The sequence below is a fragment of the Cinclus cinclus genome, chromosome 23 (genome assembly GCF_963662255.1).
Source record: "Cinclus cinclus chromosome 23, bCinCin1.1, whole genome shotgun sequence".
NCBI lineage: Eukaryota > Metazoa > Chordata > Aves > Passeriformes > Cinclidae > Cinclus > Cinclus cinclus.
Window position 1 is genome coordinate 5,115,594 of NC_085068.1, and position 25,087 is coordinate 5,140,680.

General features: G+C 47.1%; 1 protein-coding gene across 3 annotated transcripts in view; it reads right to left on the reverse strand.

Moving 5' to 3' along the window:
* The window catches only part of CAMTA1 (calmodulin binding transcription activator 1), a 234,288-nt gene extending 210,980 nt beyond the window's left edge, over positions 1–23,308 (reverse strand). For 2 of the 3 annotated variants that reach the window (XM_062507528.1, XM_062507526.1), the window contains exons 1-2: positions 23,223–23,308; positions 2,886–3,004 (exon numbers count right to left, since the gene is read on the reverse strand). In XM_062507528.1, coding sequence (XP_062363512.1) covers positions 2,886–3,004; positions 23,223–23,289 — 186 coding nt within the window. In that variant the 5' untranslated portion in view covers positions 23,290–23,308. Of the gene's footprint in view, positions 1–2,885; positions 3,005–13,099; positions 13,210–23,222 lie in introns of those variants that run through there. The other variant, XM_062507527.1, reaches the window with a different exon arrangement.
* Between the last annotated feature and the right edge of the window lie 1,779 nt (positions 23,309–25,087).

The window sequence follows — 25,087 nt, forward strand, 5'->3', positions numbered from 1 at the left end:
TCTCCATCCCAACTACCCAGTCCAGAATAACATCTTACCACCATGCTCCATCTGCAGACCTAAGTGCTCAGAAGAGTTCTTTGCAGTGTTCCCACGGTGATGCTCTACCCTGGCTGCTCCCTGACCTCTGCACCAGCAGCACCTAGAACCCGATGCAGTCCAGGCCCAGTCCCTGCACTGCCCACCCTGCTGCCCACCACCCCCACAGCTGGGAACACCTGTGTGCTGGGCTTCAGGACCACAACAGATGGGCAAGAACCATGTTCAAGTTTCCTTGAACCATCCCCATACAAAGGAGCACAAAAAGGAATGCTTAGGAGTCAGGCTGCAGCTGGATTAGGGGGTCTGGCCCCCACTACCCCTGGGGATGAATCCCACACCAGTGCCTGCTACACTCACACTCTGCAGCTCATGGGGAGACTGAACACCTGTGACTGCCCAACACACACCACTTGAGGGAGGACAGCATTGTGCTCAGATCTGTAGGTTGTTTAATAATTTCATTTCTTTTCCATTTATTACTAAACCTCCCTCTCCAGGAGACACATCACACACAGGACCAGGGATTCTGAAATCAGTATAAAAATTCTGGAAATACCACTGTATAAAATTCAACTTTTTCTTCTCTACTTTACAACTTCTGTCTTCACTAGCACAGGCAGAACACCTGTATACTCAGATGAAAAAAATCATTCCCCTAGGAATGCCTCAGGAATGTAGTCCAACATTATTATTCAATTATACCCTAAGAAAAATTCAAGTTTTATAACAGTGCACAAAATTAAACTTTCAGATTGGGGGTGGGGAAGGCAATAAAATCTGGAAGCTCAGCTCCTTCCTCCCCCGTAATTAACACAAATTTCCAAGACTTCATCTAGGCATAAGACTCTGGCTTCTTCTATTTTTTCCCCCCACTGAGCTAATGAGGCCAAAAAATCTCTGGCCACAAGATAAGTTCTTTCATTTAAGTCATGCAACAGGGATACTGCACCAGCCACACCACACAGGCTGGCAGAGTCAGCATGAGCTTCAATCCATGGATGGACCTGGCTCCATCCACATCCCCATGGCCTAACAGCCTCAGTGAGAGATTTGTGAAGAGGGGATACAAATGAGATAGAGGAATTTGACATTCAAAAAGACAGACAGGGGCTGGGGCTGGTTATAATGTCCCAGCTGATGACCTGTGTCTATCAGCAAACAATCCAACCACAATTACAGCATCAGACAATCCCACCCCAGCAATACACTGGCGAGCACCAGCAGAGCACTCACTCCTCGCTCCCAAAAAACACTGACACAACCCTTACGAGAACAGCCATGCTCCCAAATTCTCATCCCAACCTAAGACACCACACCAAGCACCTGCACTTTCCTGCTTCTGCTCATGAATAATAACAGTTTTCAGCTGCATAATGAACTTTGCCACATCCTATACCCATAGGAAACTCCACACACCAATCCTTCCCAAAGCCACGTGTGCAAGTGTGTGCACAAAGTTCTGCACTGGGGACAGTTGCAATATTCAAGTGATTAAACCTCACCCGAAGCAGCTCTTTCCAGTAACAAAGAACAACATAATTCTGTCACAAACCTATGCAGAGCTTGCTTTACCCCAACTCTGTTTATCTTCTATCAGAGCCACATATCATTGCCACTGCTCCATGCCCTGTCCCTGTTAGTACAAACACTATCACAAAATAAACTGCAACCTACATTTTCTACAATTTACATTTCAATTCAAATGACCCAAGACAAAAAATATCTACACAAAAAAGCCAAGGCCAGCAACTGCCCCAAAGACCCGATTCATTCCATCACAGGACTGGGTGTGTTATAAATAGATACCTGATCTTTTTAACTTCCAGACACCAAAAGGAAGAGACGTTAAGGACTCCAATTTTGAAAAATACACACAGTCACTGCTCTGTGATTGATTCTATGCTCAGCAAACGCACACACAGAAGTGAGCTGTGTTTGATCCTGCACTCAGCTGCCACTTGCAGGTGTTAAACTCATGAGCACAGATTTCTGTTAACAAGTTTAGATCTACAAACGAGGGATCAGAGGAACAGGACCAGTCAGCTCCCAACAAACAGACACTAACTGGAATTCTACTGTCGTTTCTCCAAGTGGATTGCCTCTATTATTAAGTGAGTCCCATAAATATGGCAAAGCTATGCTAAGACAGAGCTACTAAAAACTAAAACTACACACTGTGAGTATTGCCACGGGACATTCAGCATTGCTGCACGGCAGGAATAAAGCCTAGGGATTGTAGAGCTACCTGGGTTGTTCTTCAACTTCACTTTAGCCCACAGCATTTTAAATACTTCTTTTTTATTTAAATTGCCCCAACCATAATGCAGTAAGAGGAAATCTGTGAACCAGCATACCCTGGATAACTGGATTCCAATAAAAAACACCCAGTTCTATGTTTCCCTTGTTCTTAATGAGATTACTCAGACAGAGGTAAGCTGGTTATTTCCCAGGACCCTGTGTGGCAGGAAAGCATACACACTGTTTTTTTGTTCTGAAGTCTTCATGCACAGGAAAGTAACACTTTATCTATCACAGTACAAACACACCTATCCAATTTTAAACCATTTTGAAACAGGTCATTAAGGTGATATGAGATTTGACTCTGAGAGGAGTCACACACACATGAGCAATAGGCTCCTACTGTACTAGAAGTAAACTTCTTTATTAAACTTCAAGTCTCACTTAAAGCTCACTTTCAGCACGTACTAGGACTTATTATTTATGAAATAGGTTCCAGAGCCAGGGAATTCATATCCTGTAACTTGCATGGCATTCTCTCACAAAACAATCCATAAGCATTAAGGAAGCTGGTACATTTAAGAACAAGTAAGAGATTTAACTACCTCGTTAGTGTTCCAGCGGTGCCTCTCTTTCGGTAAACTTGAACATTTTGGTAGACATTCAAGCAGCTTCTTCGGTAAAAAGATTTTTACATGACTGCCATTGCTGTTCCCATGATCATCTGGAAAAAAGAGGAGACATATGATGTACACAGAGGAGAATGGATGGTTGCAACCAGGAGCCTCAAGTGAGGACAAGACTTGGAAATCCCCCAGTTCTTCTGTCCAAAAAGAGCAACTTGCCATGGTAATAAGATAAATAACAGTTTTCTGCTGAAACTGCAACTTTATTTCAGAAATATAAATACAGTTTAATTCTTTCTGGTTGCAAAGTTTTAGAAGTGCTTTGATGGATTTGGGCACAGGGAGCCTGTGTGTGCTTACCTGTGCCTATTTTTGCTCATTATTTCCCTCAGTGGCAAATTTTACAAGCAATAGCAACAAAACACTGTAGAAGCTGTGACCACAGCAGCATGACCTGCCAGGGAAGTCATAAATGAAGTTCACACTTGACAGGATTTGCAAGTAAATAAGCACAGAGCCCCAGCACCTGCTATAATTTTGTCAAGCTGCAGCAGAAATGCAACTCAAGGTCTATTAGTTCACTTAAAATTAAAACACACCATACATGATCAAACCCAGGTTACTTCTATTTCTATTCACTGCTCAGAAAGTAAATGCAGTTGTTCAATGTAAGAGTAATGTAAGAAGAACAGGGATGGAAATTTTCCTACCTCACCATGCCCAATGGTCTCAAAAGCAGAAATACTAAATAATACAACATTATTCTTTTTTATTGCTAAATATGTAGAAGGTGCATCAATTCACCTTAAAAGACCCGAGTCCCAAAAAGCCCTGCAATCCCACACCAGCCTGTAGCAGTCCCAACAGCAGCACCCTGAAGATGTCTATCACCCTCTAACACCACAGAATCAGAGCACCCATGCACATGTTTATCGACCAAATCAGTCCCCACAGGAAAGGGAACTGGAGCAGCAGCATAAGAAAGACCAGCCACAATACAGAACTGTATCAGTTTTCCCTCCAAACACACCATATCTCTGTCGTCTTCCACCAGCCTCATCCATCCCATGACAGATCCTGGGCAGTGCTACACAAGCAGTACAGTTACTCACTGGCATTTCATCCTACAAAATTAATTTATAGTCATCTCCCACTTGGAAATGTATAGAAAAAGGATATTAACTTCATTTTACACATCTAATCATTTTATGTCATAAAACACATGCCAGCACTATGATAAAACTCCTCTGCAATTCCGTACAACACAGACATTCCCTGTGACCTGCAGTGAACCCGACAGAGCCTGGCCCACGATCATTCTTAGAAATTACACAGGAATTGTAGAGACTTCACACCAGCCGCCAGACATCCCTGGTATTCTTAAAGCTTGATTAGACTCTTGGATGTGTCAAGTTCAACAATATACATGCTGTTAAATCAACTGCTCGTGCAAGCCCAGCAGATGAGTTTACAAGATAAGCAGCCATGTGTATGATAAACGTGAGCTGCTCTGTAATTTACGAGTCCTGTGTGCTCCCTGAGTTACTGGGAACTTTACTGTGAGACTGTGTCAGATTAAATCAACAGGGCTGCCACTTCCCAACTTCTTCCTGGGCAAGGAGCAGCCAAGCAGGATCGATCTCTGCTGGACTGCTAAAGAAATCACAGAGAGGGTGCTCTCCATTACACCATTCCAGGATTTCTATTTGGATATTGACTATTTCAGACCATGATTCTACAGGGTTTTTTGGCCACATCCTTCTCCCCAGCCAATGCTCTGCATGTATGACTGTCACTGCTATTGCCCTGCACTCGGGCCATTCAAAGCCTCACAGACACCCAACCTGAGATACCTGGGGTTATCCACAAAAACACAACTGTAGCAAAGACCAGAGCTATGCAAGGCCTGCCATGCCAGCAGCTCCCAGCCATTTCCAGATCCACCACCCAACGCAGCCAATACTCACTTCATACTCCCTGCATTCATTTTACACCATTTCCATTTCTCATCCAAAACACTGCATTGCTCTACATTCAATTCATTAAGGCGCAAAGCATTTTACAGCACACATTATTGCTTTTATCAGCCAAACTACATCCCAGTTACATCTCATCAGCTTATTTTCCATGGGCACATTTTAATTGACATTAATTGTATTACTTCCCCTTACCTCCGTATCAGTCAAGCCCTCTATCACTCATTCCATTATTTTGCAGGGCTGGCAGACCTCTAATTATTCAGCTCGTTTTATTAACTTTCTTCCATTGTCATCAATTATCAGTATTATTAATCCAGAAAGTGCCTATGGATAATAGAGCCCTTTAAAATGTTTTGGTAGAAGTTGTCAGAACTTGCTGACGCTAAACCTTCCAACTCCCGTTGTTAGCATCTCCCACCTTCTGTTATTACAGCAATGGAAGGTCATTCTCACCATCCTGTAACACGACTACATCTCATAGATGCCTCCCTTTTCTGCATTTAGCAATGGCATTTCCTCACTCCAAAAAAAAATCCCCTGTGTGAAAAACAACTGCCTCCTGCCTCAATCCAACCGGCTTTTCATTATGGACTCCTCAAGCTGTGTAGTCAGAACAACACACAACCATCACAGTATGGGATGCAAATTCTAAATCCAGTGACCTCTAAACCAGGTCTGACCTTGGAAAAGGATGAAATCAGCCAACCAGCTATTAGGGTGAAGAACTCATAGCTCCAAATGATGTACACACATTTGCTTTCAAATCTGCTTCTCTGTAATCACACAATGTATTCCTCCAGGGAAGGAAGTCTGGGAAAGCTGGGAACAGGAGAGGAAAGGAGCACTGCTCACCCAGTGGCACTGAGGGTACTGGTAGAACAACAGTTCTTATTCTTCCAAATGAATCACCACTTTCCTGGTCCTGTTCCTGTTCCTCACAAATAACAGCATCACATCTTTAGGGAGGTGGAGCAAACCGCTCCCAATGCTATCCCTCGGCTCGAATCAAATCTGCCATTACTAGTGCAGCTGACCAGCCCAGCCACCACCACAGGGGCTCCTGGTAAAAGCAGACAAGGGTCCACACTGCTCTGCAGCCCTGCTCATCCAGCAGCTCCAGCAGAGCACCCAGCAGGCAAACTCCTCTGTTTATCACCAACTAAAATTTCCTCAGTAGCTAAAAACAGGAGCTGCAACTTCCCAGCACTGATTTGGTTCTACTGTGCAAATCCAGATCTTGAACTTTCTCCTCATTTATTTTTGCTACGGGTGCAACTAACAACACCAAGATCCACAAATCCATCCAGTGTCAATAACAAGTGTCTGTGCAAGCAGGGCCACACTGGCACAGGGAGGATTTGCCAGTAAAGCTCTATCAACACGGGGGTTTTTAGTGCAGAGCTGGCCATAGCTCAAAAATGTTTCCCAAGGCAGGCACAGCCACAGCTGAGAACTCAAGTAAGGAAGCTACAGACTAAAATATAGCAGCCTACAAATGTGTCCTGTTATAATTCAGAATGAAAATGCAAAATTTAAATTCCATTAGCAATCTTCAAGATTACTTATTAGCAAACCAGAGACTCATGTAGAATTAAGAAAGTGTAAGTATTATAAAGTTCATGGAAAGTTCCACATTAATTATACCACATAAACCCTTCGTCATTTTATGGGTTTCTTCATGCTCCTTGCACTTTATCCTCCCAAGGGATGTACCATGGGCCATAAAACTTTAAAGTGCACAACAGCAAATCACAGAGAATCTGTGCTCTACCCCCACTCTCCAAACAACCCTCTACCCCTTTTCTTTTTCTTTAACTGGTTCTTAAATCTTTCGTGATCCAGGAGGTGAATTTAGACCTGCAGCCCCATTAACTACCACAGTTTTCCTATATAACATGTAGTTGGAAAGTAAAGAAATCGCCAAAAAGGATGTTCATCAGCTGCTGATCTGGAGACAGGTCTATACTGGAAATAAATAACGCAAGTAAGCTATAAACTCACAAACAGAAATTTTATAAACCTATTATTATGAAATAATAAACTAAGGCTGGCCATCTCATTAACTACCTCAAGAGAGGGAAGAGGTGTTTAAACATTACAGATGGGCACTTTAGTACAAAACATTTTTTACTAAAATCCCAGTCTCATTCTTAATTAGGGAAGGGGCAGGCATCCAGCTGATCCCACCACCAATGACCAGCCACTGAGGGGGCAGAGTTGCAGCCCTACAGTGCACAAGTGGCACCACAAAAACACAGTGCAGAGAGGCCACCATAGTCACCCAGTCACTTACTGATCTCCACACACAGGCAAATCCAACAAACTCCTTCTGGAAGAAATAAATGCAAAGAATTACTCCAGATCCAAACAACTGCAGGACTTCCAGGCTATTTCTCTCAGTTAAACTTCAATCCTGGCATCTTCCATCCATAAACAAGCAGCAACAGAAGCAAATGCAACAGCTCTTGGTCTGTTTGCTAGAAACATTTGTATGATTACAGTAGTAAATCTCTTGGCAACAAAAGCAGATTTCTAAATATCAGTCAAGGGTGGCTAAGAGAAGATAACCAGGTCCAGCTCTGCAGTGCTGCTGTCTCAGCAGGGCTCTGCTGGATGCCAGCACTCAGACACTGGCTGAGCAAATGCATTCCCAGTCCTCCAGCACAGGATGCAGCCTGGGGCTGAGGGGAGGACACAAGGAAAGACTAAGCAGTTCAGGCAAAGGTAAAAAATGTACAACAGAAGCAAGAGACCAACACCAACCAGCATGTGTATGGCCATGACTGCTGTCTGTGTAGAATAAGCAAGGAAGGAAAAAACCCAGAAAGGATGAGGAGGGAATCACAGGAATGGTGGCAGTATGAAGGATGAGCAATAAAACAATTTTCTTCTAGAAGTTACTGAATCTTGCCTTAGTGTCTTGGAATATTTGTGATAAATACTTCATTGCTATGACAAACTCTACAAACAATTCTAAAACCACAAGAAACACAAATATAGATAAAGCTGCTGTTGTGCACCAGTGGCCCAGTTCTCCCCATCAGTAACATGCTACTTCCAAGTCCTTTTATCCTTTCCACATAGCAGAAAGTTTCTTGACATTTTGTAACTAAATTCAGTGCGATCACCAATTAGGTTAAACTACAAATTGTGTATTTTAGGGAAAAGCTGACAGCCAAATTTAGCTAATGAAGGCCTACACACTGGCTGAGGGCTAGGTGACACAATCAGCTGTTTATTTCTCGTGCCCTAACGCTTAGCACTCTGCACGACACTTCCAAGTCTACTTTCCCTCACCAGCAAAACAAGCTCCTCTTTCCCTCTCCCACCTAGGCAGGCTCCAAGCACTTGCTAACGGAGCAAAAGGAGAATTCCCTTACAGTCAGAAGGTACACACAAAGACCTACTCTAAAACCAAACTTTGGGAGTGTTCAAACAGTGCAGCCACTTCCACCTCTCCTTGCAGCTCTTCGTGTTCATGCCTGACTTTCACCTCTTGGCTGCTAAATCTGACAAGTGCACCAGAATGATGAGACCACTGCTCACCATCACCAACTCTTCAGTTGAGACATGTCATCAATTCCTTCACCCACTGGTTGTCACTAAAATTACATCATCAAATTCAATGGCAACGAAGCCAAGGACTGGTGGATACTACTGGCCAGGTCTAGCAAAAAACAAACCATCTCTTTACTCAGTTCCCAATACTACAGATGTTCTCAACACTATAATACATTTCCCAGAAGTCCTGAAGTACTGGCTAAGGCCAGGGCAGACACTTACTCTGACCTTACACGGTTGCAGCCACCAGTCACAAATACTTTCACTTCTTTCTTTTCATATTACAAAGAGTTTGGAAACCTACCTGGAGAGCTGGCTAGAAAAACCCAGCCCCCTGAAGCGTGCGATGTGAGCAGGACAGCGAGTACACACGTGTCCAGTGAGAAGAGAGTTTGCTCTTGTTCACCCAGTGCCACGACCACTCCTCAGCACAGAGCGGCCCTTCAGTGCTGCCCTGGGAACAGGGCAGGTGCTGTACCCCAAAGGACTTGGGCTAAGACAGGCACCAGCACCCACAGGCAAACCTGCTTTTCCAAACCCACGGGGTTTAACCCAGCACTAACACAACACAAGGCTTCCAGGAGCCAAGGAAGGTGAAAACACAACACAAAGTGAGGGGAGAAAACTACAAAGCAAAAACTCAGCAAGGTGTGGAAGCAGAACACCGAAGCTGCAGGAAGCTGCTGGAAGCACTGCATTTCAATTAACCAGACCAGTATTCCACAAGCACTCCACCCAGCCTTGCTTCACTCCCTGGCAATATTTGGATTTGTTGGCTGGGGGCTTTTTCCCTTTAGACACATGTGGCTTACTGAAGCAGAGACAGAGGGACACTGAAAAAGAAAGGTCACATTCCAGCTCCCTCCTCCTGAAGGGTGTCTGGATAGAGGGAGGACAGCTACTGCCCCTTCCTCCAACAACACCTGCCTTTGTAAGGAGGTCTTTATAAGAGCCATTTAAGACCACCAGTAATGCAAAGTCAGCATTGAGTCTTTAAATACTAAATTTAAAGGTATCTGTTTTAACCGTACTTCTACATCATCATTTCACTACATCATTTTCTGATACAGAAAATGAAACCTGAGTTAATACATCTCCAGGAAGGTTTCCTGCATATGTAGCTTTAAAACTGACAAAAATAAAACAAAAAACCTTTAAGCCAAAGTATTTGTGAAAATCAGTAACAAGAAGAGATGCAGAATTAAATTTAAAAAATAGAGTTTTAAAGAAGCCTTAAGCCTTACATTGGGAATAATACTAATATAATACCAAAAGTATTCAAAAAATTGACCTCACAAACATACAGTTCCTAATGTTTGGAAAAAGGGAATGAAGCCCAGTCCCTGAACCTGTCCTGCTGGCTGACAGCCCACAAAGAGGGTCTAGAAACTTGACCAGGAGACAGTCTGCTTTCAATTTTGAGAACGGAAATTTTGGTAAAATCCCAACAACTGAGATTCAGCAAAAATTCTTGGGCAAGGAGTGGACTGAGCCGAGCATCAAATGCTGCCTCCTCCCCGCGACAGTCCGATCCTGCAGCACACACAATCCCGGTCATCAACACACCGTAAGTTCAGGTTTGTTTAAGTAATAAACCCTAGGTAACACTTTAGCAGAGGGAAGTAAATATTTACTGTTTAACAACCAAATCGGGGATGTTTTGTTCTCAGAAGGCTGTTGTTCTCCAAATAGTCCCTCCAAAGCCAGTAACATCTGAGGCTCCACTTACCCTCTTCAGTCAGCCCACGCCACCAGCACCCTCAATGCTCAGGAGCTGTAGGGAGAAACAACACCTCCTCCTGCCATCCCACCTATGACCCTGCCTCAACTAACAGACAGAAAATTCAACAATCGCACTTAAGTGAACTCAGCACACAACAAAATTCCAGGCCCCTCTGCCAGCAAACGCAAAACACATGGGCACTACTCTCTGCAAAGCTCCTGGCTAATTAGAGGTACCTGCTGTGAGAACACAAAAAGGCTGTCCGTCTACATTCTTCCCTTTTTGAACTTTAAATTATTAAAAAAGTTTTTTTAAACTACACCCCCACTTAGCACCTTCTGATCAAGTTCGGAGCTGTCACAGCTGCCAAGATGGCACCGGCAAGGGTCAGTCCTCCCGGCTCAGCTCAGATGCACAAAACACAGCAGGAACTACAAAACCCACAAACCCTCTGCTGCAGGATGGCAAAAGCCGCTGGGTCACTGAACCAGCCTCATCCTGCCCGAGGAAACCAGAAAGGAGGAAACTCACCCGAGTTCTCCAAGCCGTGGAACTCTTTCCTGCGGCCAGGGGACAGCGGCGCCAGCCTCATTCCAAACCTCAACTCCCGCCGGGGATCTCCCGCTGCTCGGGGGGGCACAAGCAGCCCCAAGGGCAGCTTGGCAGGGAGATCCAAGACCAGGCAGGTCTGCAGAGCCGTGTGCTGCTGCTCAGAGGCTCGCCGCTGCTGCACCGCGCTGGGGGAATGGAGCAGGCGGCTCCCCAGTGAAAGCAGCACAGCTCCACAGCCGGCCCGCGAGCTGCCATTTACATCCGCTTTTAACTCATTGAAGTAACTATAATGTAAAGCAACTTGTGCTCTCTCCTCCAGCACCTGCACTACTGTGAAACACTCTGCTCGAATCACGCCTTTAGCATTCCCATTTAAGTTTTTGACAGGTGGAGTTTAAGCTTAAGGAATGAATGGTTTATATGTCGTCTCCTTGAAAATCCACCGCAAAAGTAGGTCAGCGGGGGAGCAGCTCTGTGACTTCGTACAACACCCCGGGCGCCGGCGCCGAGCCGGGGATGCTCCGCTCCTCACCTCCGCGGCGCGGCCGCGCTTTGCACGGGCACAGAGCAGAGACAGCGCCGGCCCAGCCAGCGGAGACGCCGGACGGCAGCGCGGGGCATAGCGGGCGTCTCGCTGGCAGCTCCTGCACAGCCCTACTCGAGAGCAAACACGGCTGCCGACCCTCAGCAAAAACACACCTCACCCGCCCCCTGAAATCAGGTACCAAGACCAAACACGACAAAAGTTGCAGTAAATATCAAGCGGAAAGGACAAGTTACGTTCCCAGTCAGGGAGCACTGACCTGCCTGGTCCGTAGAGCCGCAGCCTCACAGGGCTGAGCACACTGAAACCCGTGCTTTACAGAGCAAAAATCCATCGTACATTGGTACAGGAAGCCTGAAAAGTGAATCGAACCCGATTGTGCTTTGGTGACAATACTGTCACCCTTGAAAGAACGAAAACGTCACAGTGAGAGCCAGGAAATCCAGGTGAACGCTCGCCCTCTCCTCGCACACACCCCTGTTAGCCAGGTGGCATTTCACTGCTTCAGTGCAGTTAATCATGTACTTCAACGCAAGTGAGTAAAGAATGAAACCCGACGTTTTCCAGACCAAAGGAAAGATCGAACGAATGGCTTTGGGAGCATCAAAGAGATTAGTAAAAGATGAAGCCAACAATACTCAAAATCACCCCTACTACTTAAATTTTAGATTTATTTTTTTTGCAGAGCCTTTGAATTTCACGGCGCAATCAAAACTCAAACCTATGCCCAGAGGGGTTCTACAGCCGCCAAGAAACAATGCAAAAAAATATATTCCCAAAGCAAAAAGAAAAGAAATTCAGACAAAAGGCAGGATAAGAACCCTTGTAATCTATGAAGAGGTTTCCCAGTAAAGAATGCAAACGCGTTCCAGACGACGATGTACATCTGCTGTGGCAGATAAAGAAAAAAAAAATCCCTATTACTTACTACTAAACACCGTTCCTTGAGATGCCCAACTATAACCAGGCCAGTCCCTGGGGTATTGGCATATTCAACCGGATTTAGGCAGGGATTGCGAACTGTCCTCTGCTCTCTCCTCCCGCCCCTGTAAGATGGAGGCGCCGAAACCGGTACCGGCCGCGACTACCCGGCCGGCGGGGTCCGGGCCGGCACCGCTGCCCGAACCGGCCGGGACAAACTTATCTCAAATAACTCGAAATATCCAACCCGCCTCCCGCCGAACCCGGGCCACGGCCCCGCTCCCGCCGGGCCGGGGGCAGGAGCGGCGGCGGAGCGGCGCTTCCCCCTTGCGGACGCGCCGGCCCCGCTCCCGCCGCTCCGGCAACTTTCGGCCTCAGTCGAGCGCCCCGGGGCCCCCAGCGGGGCCGGGCCCGCGCCGCGCTCACCTTCGCGCCTGCCGCTCCGCCCGCCCCGGCCCGCCCGCGGCGCGGAGGCCCCGGTCTGGCGGGGCCGTGGCCAAGGCCACCCAGCTTCCGACGGGCGCGCGCCCGCGAGGCACGTGCGCCGCCGCCGCGGGGGGGGAGGCGGGGGCGGCCCGGCCGTGGCGAGCGGCGGCCCCGCGCTGGGGCCTCCATGTTGGCGGCGGGCGGGCACGTGCCGGCGGGCGGCGGGAGGCGGGACCGTGCCCGGCCCGGCCCGGCCGCCGCGGCCCCCTCGCCACGCGGCCTTCCTGCCGCACATGGCCCGCCCGCCGGCCCGGCCCGGCCCCGCGGAGGCGCCGCCGCCGCCGCAAACTTCGCGTCGCGCGGCCCGGCTTGGGCCGCCGCCGCCACCGCCCCGCGGCGGAGCCGTGGCGGGGGGCGGGGGCGGCCCGGCGGGCAGGCCCGGCGCGGGGCCCGGCGCGGGGCGGGGGCGGCCCGGCCGCGTTCTCACCTTCCGGCTTGTTTTCGGCGGCCATTTCCCCTCCGCGCGCCACATCCTCCTCCGCCTCCTCGCGACCGGGACCAGGCGCGCGCCGCCTCCTCCCGCGCCGCCGCCGGCCCGGCCGCCCCGCGCGCACCGCGCACGCCCCGGGCCGCCCATTGGTCAATCCGCCGCACTGACATCCCTGGCCTCCAATCGTGACAGGCTGGGGGCGGGCCCCCGGAGGGGATGGGCGCGATGGACAAGCTGCCCCGCCAATGGCAGTGCGGCAGCGCTTCAGTGGCACGCGCCACAGCCATTCAGCAGCGGCGCTGGGCGGGTGAGCGGGGGGCAGAATAGAACGTGTGATCGACAGCCGCAGCAGCCACTGGAGGGCCGAGATCGCGTAACTGACAGCCGCCGCAGCCAATCGTCCCTTGGGGGAGGCGGGACTAAGCGGCTGACGCACACCACCGCGCGCGCCGGCGGCCAACGAGCAGCGCCGTCCCGCAGAATGACGGCACTCGGCACCAATGGGACACGCGGCCCGCCCGCCCGGCCGCGACCCCGCCCATTGCCTGCGCGCGGCCCCGGCGGGCACCGCCCTCCCCGCGCCCGGTGACCCCAAACAAAGGCGGCGATTGGCGCGGCCGCCAGTCCCCGCCCGGCGGGGCCGCCCCGCCCCGTGCACCGGAGCCCAGGCTACACGGAGAGAGCGACATTACCCCCGCCGGGACGCGCCGGGGTCGTTTTGTAAGAGGCGCCACCTGCGACCGCCCTCTGTAACGCCGGTGCCGAACATGCGTGTCCTGGTCAGGGGGTCCGCCCGGCTGGGCTGGTCCCAGCGCTTCCCGAAGGGACGGAGATACCGATCCCCTAGAACGGAGAAGAACCCTCCGGGTGGGGAGCAGCTCCCGGGCTCTACCCCCTTTCTATGTGGCAGACGAAGCCCGGAGCTGTTTCCCTGCCCTGACCGGCGGCCCCCGAGGCTGCAAAGGTTATTACCCCAATTTTCAGTATTGCTGAATATTTGGGGTGCTGTAGGCCCTCTTCCACAGCCGCAGCGTTTCAGGGTGCAGAGCACAATGCTCGGGTGAAACAGGCGTTCCGCGCAGTGTGCAGGGAGATGATAATTTGTGAGAGAACCAAGTTACGATGGCCAACGAGATGTTAAAGGTTTGAGACAGTCCTGCCCATCCCTCGAACACATTTTGAGAGAATGTCACAGATCCCACTCAGCATACCCTGCACAGGGCCGGGGGGTTGTGAAAGGGCTCCCACATCAAGGAAATTGCACTGTCCTTCTCAAAATTGACATGCCCCAAGGAGTGAAATGTTTTGCCCTGGCTGAGTCTGCCCCATCTCTCTCAAAGCTCGGTGAGCACAGGCATTTCAGCTTCCTCGAGTAGAGCTCTGCGGAACTGGACCACAGCTAATGCCTGCACAATGCAAACCAAGACTGCAACGGTTGTTTCCTTTGATGTGTGTGACTAAACACACAAAAAGGATATCTTCTCTTAGATCCTCCTGGGAACAGAACTTCTTTAAAAAGACCTGTTGGTGCTTTGGCTTTCCTAAGGACCGAAGCTGTTTCCGAGCACAGACGAAAGGAGGATGGTGTGATGGGCCTCTACTAAGACAGAAGAAAGGAATTTTCCTTTTTCCTATTTTCAGCAGCTGCTAATCTCGTGGAGCGTGAAAGGCACATTGATGAAGAGGCTTCAGAATGACAGGCTCACTCCCGACGGTCAGAAAGCTTATCTGGTACAGTGTCCTATAAATACCCACAAATACTAACGCAGCCACAGGATCAGCTAAGACAGTTGTTTCCTTCAGCACTTCAAAATATGCTGGAAATGGAAGCTTTTCTAGTTGCCACACTGGCAAAGAACTACCATTATCTTGATGAATTCTAGGAAATTTATGTCTCTCCTTGTTTATTCTTCCAAGGCGATCCATATGCTCAGCAGAGACACGAGGTAGCCATACAGTTGTTGTACTTCATACTTTGCATAGCAAAAGATAGTATCAGACTAACAGAGGCATCCCTTGGTGCTGAGGGACAAGAAGCGACCTCCTGATGCAAGTCATGGACCTTTGGTTCATGCCTCATGGAGGTGTGGAGGGCCAGTCCATGCTGAATTCCTCCCCAGTGCTCCCCTCAGGGTGGCAGGTGCTGGAGCCCCTATGGACAGACCTGCCTTGCCCCTTCTTCTTCAGCAAGAAATGGAGCACAGCCCACAGTGCTTCTGCCCTGGGCCAGCTCACCTCCAGCCCCTGTAACATCAGGCCAGCATTCTCAAGCAGCTTGAGTTTCCATGTGGGTATCCAGGCAAAACCAAGTAATGAAAAGAGATGAGAGAATGATGGGACCAACACAGCTCCTCCAATTGATGCAGCTTCTCACTCTGGTACCAAACACAGGAATGCTGGAGAGTTGTTGGGTTTGTTTCTGAGCCCCTCATGCTTGTGGCAGGAACTCAGGCTGCTCCCCACAGCAATTGCTGCCACAAACAGCCTTCCTGTTCTTGCCAGGGAAACTGGCACAACTGTTCATTCCACTCACAGCCCTTGCCGCAGTATTCACTGACACCCTTTGGACAAGTAACCATGGGGACTCTACATGGATCACATCACCCTGACATCACCCACAAACTAAATGAAATGCCGAGTCAGTTCTGTGCACACACACGAGTGTACATCTGTCTCTTTCCTCCAAGGCTTGAGCAGTTCCTTCTGCACTTCTATGGCTCATTAAAGCAACAAGGTCCATGCTCGGAAGGCCAAAGTTGTTCAGGACGCTGCCTGCCTTCTCCTGGCCTGCACAGCCTGGGAACACGAACACGGGGAAGTGCTGCTGCACTAGTTGGGAACAGCTCCACTTCCAAGACTAACACAACCACCATGACTCCACAGCAGTGTGTACCCTGCTCTATCATGTGTCTTTGGGAGTACTGCCTGGCTTTCTAGATCCTTCCTGGTCTGTAAAGACAATGAGATTTTGTGTGGATGAGAATGAATACAGCATTTTTAAGGGGTTACTGAAGCAGTGTATGAACTCTGCTCCATCTAGCTAATGAACTCATTCTCCTCCTCAACATGAGGTTTTCTGCCAGGAGACACAAACCCCTACTGAACTCAATCTTCCACACCTGAAATTACCTAATGTTAGGTGTGTGATTTCTGTACACACAGGTTACTACAGCAGTGTGACCTGTGTAATACTAGAGATACTAAATGGGGATTTTTTCCTCCAGCAAAGCTCCAAATATTTTCATTTAATTCCTGTGCAATAAAATGATAAGAAAGAAGCCATTTGAATTGAAGTGCTGCTGGTATCTTTGAAGTTTCTCAGCTCCCACTGTTTAAAACTCAGTCCAATTGCTATTAAGGCACAGAGGTACTGAACTGCACAAGACTCCATGCATGGATGGTGTGGGATAAACTTGCTCACTGTTACCTTTCCAGGGGCTCCCGCACAGAGCAACCTCCAGCTGATAAGCAGCAAGAGAGGAGATGTGCCAGGAGTTTGTGCAGTCTGAATCATGAATAATTTTTAACAGCACACTGATAAAAGCTGCTGCTATGCTGGTGATTGGTGTCTGGGTTGGTTTCATTAAAAGGGAGGTGAAATACCAAGTTCATTTAAAATTCTTAATTGTCAGTCTGTGGCAGATGTGGGTCTGGCTTAGTTAATTGGGTTAATGTGATGATTTGGCATACAGAGCTCTATGCAGAAGTAAAACTGTTAAGAATATATTCAAATATCCTCTTATGGATATTCAGCACATCACTGTTGCTATGGCAAGCAGCACAAAGGAAAACAGTTCAGACAGGTTTAATAGCCATAATGACACTGTTGGAACCCCAGTTCTTGTGAACTGTTTGCACAAAGTTACTTCATGATTTAGAAGCAAGGAATGCCAAGTGTTTTCACAAAAATACTCTCACAAGTGTGAGAAGAGATGATTAGAAAAACCTGACATGATAGAAATGAAATGCTTTTGCCCTTTTACTCTCTCATAGAGAATCTAAAGGTGTTTCTTCCAGGTGTTATTCTAGGAATAAACCCAAGACTTAACCAAGACAATGTGATTGGACAAACCCACTCTTAAAACATGTCACTGCATTTGTGATGTACAACTGCCAATTCCTAGGTTTAGCAAAAACAGGTAAATATTCCAAAACATGCACTTCTTTCTCCTAAGAGGTATACCCCACCATCCAAGTAACTTGTCCAATATTATGTGGGGAAGGTGAAGAGAATATACATTACCAGGAACTAAGGATACTGGACTCAGAATGGACAAAAGCACATATTCCCCTAGCAGGAGGTCGAGCTCAATCACCTTCTATACAATGGGCTTTGGATCCATCCTTTTCTCAATTCCTTCTGCAGTTCTGAGCCCATTTGTTTCCCTCAGAAATACAAAGAATACACTCAAATCACCTCTAGTTAAATTCTGCCGGCTACAGGAAATACACCCCAGGCTAAAATGAAGTACAACTCCAAAGTCCCAGCCCCTTTAATGGACTCTTTGAGGAAAGGTGGTTTTGCTGTGCAAAGCCCCATAAAGAGTTTGCGGATATTTAAACCAATAGGCTCAACACAAAACACAGCATGTACCTGTTTAACCAAGAACAGGACCAACAATGCAGTTGCTCTACAGGGGCACCAGGTCCAGATGGGAATCGCGTGGGGATGCAGTGCTGGAGCCTCGGTCATTCCAGTGCAGCATCACACAGCTCCAGAAGGACTGACAGAGCTGCCAAGGACCAGCCTTTGTTGCAGGCAGCAGTGCCAGGGAGCAACTGTCCCACCATGCCCTACACACTGCCCCTACAGCCCTTGGCTCCCTGTGAGACAGCCTGGGGTCTGCCTTCACTTTGCTCCCAGCAGTGGCACTAAGAAAGTAACAATCATTTTGCCCTAATATACACCCATAAGCCAGTTAGAGGAGGAAAAAAAAATGAAATATGAGGTAAATTAAAGCTTCCAACTAAGGGGATTTACCAGTAAGTCACCATAAAATTCAGATAATTTATTTTTTCAATTCTGCAGCAACTTTCTCCTATTCATTTGGATTAGCCATTAGAAATTATGTCTCAAAAATTAAAGAAAATGTCTGTTGACCACTATATCAAATTCTAATTTTAGCCAGGGAAAAAAAAGAATAATTAGGCTGTGATTTACTCTGGTAGTCAACTTACATTAACAATTTTCCCCCATGTTTATGTAATTCTGGTAAAATCAAATAATATATACAGTGCTCATAAACGCTGGGGTAGATTTAGTAAAGACAATTTCCTACACTACATGCAGGACATTCCTCTTTGCTTTCTTTTCTAATAAGACAATCGAGTTGTTCTACGTAAGAAGGGAATATGATTGTCATGCATGGCCTCCTCGGTTGGAATTTTAGTGCAGTCTTCAATGAGGGTCATGGAAGGATTAGTTTTTAATTTTTTTGTTAAGCTGTCATCCTCCTGTAACAAGCTGTATAGCGTGCCTGAGAATGGTTTACTCCACATCCTAACCCTTCCTCCCAGGGAGAAAGTATAAATCCTGCAAACTCTGAGTGCCAGAAGCCATCATGCAGTGTTGGCTCTGCAGTGGATGCACAGCTCTCAGCTCAGCATGACTGAGTTTGGGACTGGATCTCTAGCCACAGCTGGAACAAATGGGGAAGGATGTTTTAGATCCCTAAAGTTATGCTCCTAAAGTTGTGTTCCAGCTTTTAAACAAGTATTTTTTCCATCTCCTCTAGAATTGGACTGCTGTCTACATTATCTGAATAAATAGGGATCTGGGAGCCAAACCAGTCACCAAGGTATGAAATGATCAGCCTCAGGCACTGAGAACAGAAGAATGAGTAATGGAAGACAACAAAGGAAAAATAACAGGAGAACCCGAGGAAGTAGAACTGGTGATGGTAACAGAGGCAGAAAGTGCTCCAAGTCAAGTGGATTCCAGAACCAGAAGCCAGAGGCAAATTCAAATTTACCTGAGTCAGTTTGCCCAGATGGCACCACCCCAACACTGCCCTTTGCCCAAAAACCCATCCTGGGACTTCTGAACCAAGTCTGTCCTTTGATTCCCTCAGGGAGCATCATTAACACACAGAGCACTCAAGCTTTCAATTAAAAAGCAAATTGCTGAAAGCATTATCCCAAATCTTTAAAGGACTCCATCCCGACTGGGCTCTGCCATGTTATAAACACATAATGAGAAGGAACTTCCCTGACTTTTCCTATCATTATTTATAAATAGGTAAACCAAATGGAAGAGTAATCCCAGTGTTACAAACTAGAGTCCCTCGTGCTTCGCTCCCAGTGGCACCATGGCAGAGCAGCTGCTCCAGTTCTCTTGGGGTGGTGCAACAGTGCTTTATCACACAGCCCCTTCTGCTCTGTCAGCAAGGGTACACAACACTTCTTATAAGCAAAAATGATTGGTTTAATATTTTCTCACTAGTTTTAGCCACAAAGCAGTTTCCTTCTAGGTCTGCCTAAACCTCATCTAACCTTTAAGACTATTCTTTCCCATGTGACCCATGAGAGTTGCACAAAATGAGAAATATATCCAAAGACTAGCTGCAGAAAATATACAGAAATAACTCGTTTTCATTGAGATGTGTTCATTTTTGAGTTCTGCCTTTCCCCTGAAGTTCCTCCCCTGAAGGACTGGAACAGTAATACCAGTACAATAATACTTTTTCTCCTGGAGTGGAATAAATCAGTTCCTCATTCTCAGTAGTGAAGTGAAAATTAAGATGAAAAGGAGTACAGAATGCAGAAAACCCCTATTACTCCAGAATAATACAATTTGCTGCTGTTCCTCAGTTGCTAAGACAGGCACGTCAATTATTTATAGAACTCAAGAGTGTGAAATATGAAGTATTTCAGCCTGGGACACCAAGAAGGTAAAACCAGGAGCACAATCCTGTCAGCACTGGCAGACAAGGACAGAATAGGCAAGCACAGAATATTTCTACACAGATTACCCTTTTTATTGAACTACAAATTGCAAAAGGTCTCTATGAAGTGCCATTTCAGTGTTAAGTGAGCTGCATCTTCCTTTTGACAGTGTCAGTCTGTATTTAATGTTTATTTAACATTTATCTAAAGGGCCATCTCTGCCAGGGAAACAATGTACAGTAAATTAGGATAACTTCACCTGCATATTTACAGGAAGCCCAGGATCTTCTGGCTCTGTGCTTATGTCCATCAAAGCCTGTCACATACACTGTAAAACCTGCTCCACATGACCAAACGTTGCCAATAATTTTCATAATCAAAATTCCAATTTTGCTCTCAGTAGTGATACCAAAATTTATCTGCACAAAAGCACTTGTATGGTTTATAACAAGTTTGTTGAGAGCAAGTGTTTGGATTAAAACTCCCAGGGTTGCAGTGAAAGGTTGTTCATAGCCTGTCTAAGGAACTAACAGGTACTGTTCAAAAACATACACAATTTCTTGGGGCAAAACCCAAAGCAAACCAATAAAATCCTACAGATAAAATCAGAAAGCCTTGGAGCCCCAACTTCTAGTGACAGCCACTGATACGTGGCATGACCTTGATAAAACACTTTGGTGGGCCCATGTAATATTCTATCTCAAATCATTTCAAAGCTGGAGGAATTCTAAGTGCATCTCCTCCTCCTGCCCTGCCTCCAACTCTGAGGGCAAAAGCTTCAAATACAGTGACTAAGAAATTACAGAAAAGGACTAGCACTGAACTTTCAGATCAAAGGATATGGAGTCATTCACCTTCTTTTCCTGACTGCTTGCAAGACGTGGGCTAAACACCAGCAGTAAGGTGCTCTGAAAAGCTCCACCTCAGTAAGAAAACTTGCATCAGCAGTGAGGCTATGGGACCCCAAATAGGACTCTCCCTTAGATATGCTGCCTTGTTCAAGAGCTCTCTCTGTCAGCCCATGTCACCAGAGGGGTGACACACACCACTTTCCACTGCTGTCAGTGCTCACTGATGCCAGCATTTGCAGGACAGCCAGCAAATCAGAAAAGGTATTGCCTATTGCTCTCCTGCAACTGAAAACCTGAATGCTGACACGACTGAGGGAAAAGCTAAAAAAACACGAGCTAGCCCCGCAGGCTACTGTCTGTCCCCAGGGTCACACCAAATACCACATGCTGGAAGGAAGTAGAAGCAGGAAGGACTTGGCAGTGCCTGAAGCACAACGCCTGCAGAAAGGATTGTGCTGATGCCAAATCTGGTCCTTTTGGAACTTTCCAGCCACTGCTGAGCGGAGAGCACATGTTGTAATGCTGGAGCTGGCAATGGCAGTGCTGAGCACAGATAGTGGCCACTGGCCACCTTAAAGCACCAGCACCATGCAACTGCCCTGAGCTAATGTTTAATTGCGTGAGCAGTAAAATAACACATCTATTGAGCTCTCAAAACTGCAGCAAATATTGAAAAGCCTCCCTGCTCCACATTTCACCTGGCCTTGTGGGTGCTGTAGCCACCACTGCTATGTGCTGGCTGGGCACCAGGGCCCCAACCAGGAACCAGAAGGAATAAGGGATGGCTATACAATCTGGCTCTAGGGAACCAGCACTCCTGTAGGGACATGGGTCCTGCCAGCACTGGCTGTTCTCAGTTTTATACACTCAAAGCTCTCCAGACTGATGGTGAAGAATTTTGAAACCCAACAAGTATAACAGATTTGCATCCAAGTTTATGGAAATCGATGAAAAATGCATCAACAGCCTACACAAACACATATGCAGAAAAACAAGTAACAAAACTATCGGATCTCCCAAAATACAGATTGACAACAACAGGAACTTGTTAATTACTATTTTAAGTATCCTTAAATTCTCTTCTGTGGTGCTATTAAACTAAAAATTATATAATCATGGATTTGAACTGTAGGACAGCTTATACAAGTTAGGACCATTCCAAAAAGTCAACCAGTATTTCGGAGTATATTTAGTGGATACTATGAACACAGGCAGGGCAAAGAGCTCTGTCCATGACAGGCTCTTGTCATTTTGGGCTGGAAGGCTCCAAGTAGACCAAGAGCTCTGGTTGGCCAAATGGCACGACCATCTGAACTACAGGGAATTCCTCCCTGATTGCTGTTTTGAAAACAACACTTCCAGCAGAAACTATTATGTATATATATCAACCCATCAGACAGTACTGAAAAGACCCTCTGCTTGCCCCAGAAGCACCCTGTGTCCCACACAGCTGCTGCTGGAGAGAGATGAGAGGTAGGGGCAACAGGCAGATCATCACTGCAAACCTGGAGCACTTGCAAGGAGAACATTTGCTTTTGACTTTTGAGGGATTTAAGTCAGCCTGCATAAACAAGCATGAAAATATCCCAAAGAGAGCTACATGACTAATGAAGATTTTCTTGCTCCTCATCAGTTGCTTCAGCCACTTCTGCTGCCACTGAATGAGTGTAACAAGGTCTTTCTACTGTGGGGTGCTCTGCAGGTATGACTAAATCTGCCTCTTACCTCCCCAAGTCCCCAGGTAGACTATCACGCTTCCATTACAGAGAGAATTTCACAGAACGAAAGAGCAAATAAGAAGTATTTCCTCTGGGCATCTCAACAGCATTATCACAAAATGTGGTAAAAGGCATCAGAGTAGCACAGAGAGATTCAGCCCTGTTGGAGGCACCTGTTTGCAGAACACTCCCAACTCTGCAGCTGTGTGCACCTGCCCAGGGACATGGCCACAGCAGGAGCAGGCCATGGCTGATTGACCAACTCTCTGTAGCATGACACTGGCTGCAAATGGACTGGTCCAGTGCAGCTCTCATTTGTGTTTTTGCCCTCAGCACAACCACAGCAGCAGAGGCATGGAGTAACTGCTGGGCTGGTGGGGCAGGGAGAACTGCTGCACCTGCAAGCACACACATGCAGGGACAGGGTGGAAAGGATGAGCTGCATGGGTTTTAGGTACAGAATTATGCAACTTTGGGGAAAACCCAAGCAAGGAGAGAGCAGGTCAGGAGTGAGAGGTGGCACTGGGACTTCATGCAAAAAGGAGGAGGAGGGAATTCAGAACACTGAGCACTGGTTTGAGGGGGTGTGCCATTTGCCTCATGAGGAAAAGTACCCCACGGAGTCCCACAGGCTCTGAAATGCACTCAATTAGCTGTTCCTTTTACCTTTTTGTTCTACCCAGCATTTCTTCAAGAGCACTGTCATCTCTGGCTTTGGCATCCTACTCATCATCTATGAATTCATGTTGCCGTTTCCTCCCTGAAAGGAAAAATCCCATAGTCAGTCATTTGCTATACAAAGGAAAGGACAAATCTGACAGTATTTTTGCCACTGTTAAAATTCAAAGACCACCTTGCTCCTTGAGCAGACAACACTGCAAGTTGTGCTTTTGGCTATGGTGTCATTCAGCCATGATCAATCAGTGTGCGCTCACTCCAGAAACTTACCCCAAATTTACCTGTAAGCAGCTGAAGAGTGATCAGTGCCTCGGCCCTGTCTGGAAAGAAGGCGCAGGGCAATAACTTGCTCAGACTTAAAAGAATTCCAACAACAACAAGAGAGACTTGTGCCAGGCAAATATCTTTATTTTACTTTAAAACATTGTGAAAGTGTTAATCTATATAAAAGAAAAGCAATACAAAACTAAGAAAGCATATTTAATGTTAGAGAAGCCTTCACATCACATGAGCCAAATTAAAAATAAAACTAAACACAAGTGTACAAAGCAGAGACAAAAAAAATCAATTTTCTCAAAGACATAACATAAGGGACTCCCACAGGGGCCAGCAAATTCTGGAAGGGAGAAAGAGATTATATTTTATGGGAAGAGATTCAATAAGCATTCTTTTCCCATAAAGCTAGTGATGGAGGATTGTCACTGCTCCATAGACACCCCGTGCACATTTCAGGACAACAGTAACAGGAAATCAATAGCACCTTTTATACGTGCAAAGACATTATGTCTCTGGACTCCTAATACTAACAAATGGGGCCAAGAAAGACCTTTACTAGAATTTAGTAGTCAGCATTACTCTGGCTGAGAACAGAGGGCAGGATGCTGGTCTACACCCTGAGATTTTTAGATTTTTATTTTTAAACTAACTCTGCTCAGAGCATCACCCTCGAGTGACACCCAGGAGCCCCCAGTGACAGTACATCACAAGTGTAACGGTGCTGAGCCCCGGCACTGTCACCCCATCGCACACATCCCCTCCAGCTGATGCTCTAGTCATTACAGACAGGAGCTTTGTCAGGGGGTAACCTGACAGCTTTGACAAGCTCGGCTGAATTTATGGCACTTTCTAGTTTTTCCCTCCATTGAGCTGTGATGGAACTAAAGTTAATATTACCAAAACCACTCCGCAAGGGGACAGGTTCCCAGCGTTGACTCCGTGATCCCAGTCACTGAGAATCTGCTACACTGGGCCCCTCACAGTGTCCCCTACCACCCTGAGGGACAGGGAAGGCAGCTCCATCCAGCTCACTTGCAAGAAGAGATTCCATGATGAAGGTCTCTGGTACCTCTGGCTCTACCACAGCAGAGGTGAATCACCTCTAGCAAGGCTACTCACAGCTTACTAGAGAGCACTGAAGCAGCAGCCACAATGTCACAGGTCTGACAACACATGCCTAGCTAAACCCAGGACCTGAGTCCTGTGGGCTGCTTCTCTTGCTGCAGGCACTGTCCCCCACACAGCCCCACAAAGCTTCCATCTGCAAGTACCAATGTGGGAAGAGGAATATTGCACCCCAAGCCAAACCTTAGCAAGTCAGTAAAGAACAAACAAGTACTTTTTTTTCTTCCCATCAGATTGCTTTTTGCCATGGATGTTACATTTCCTCTGTTATAACGCAGGGTTTTAAAGAGCTCTCTCTACATCCTTAGAAAGCACAGTTCATATTTAGCTCCCTAAACTTGTATTTCTCTCTTCCTATATTTCCCTGCCAAGATGTGACACCTGTGGAATGTTCCCAGAAAATTCCCCTGAATCATCTGTGATGCGAGGGAACAGCAGCCAGCATTGGCAAC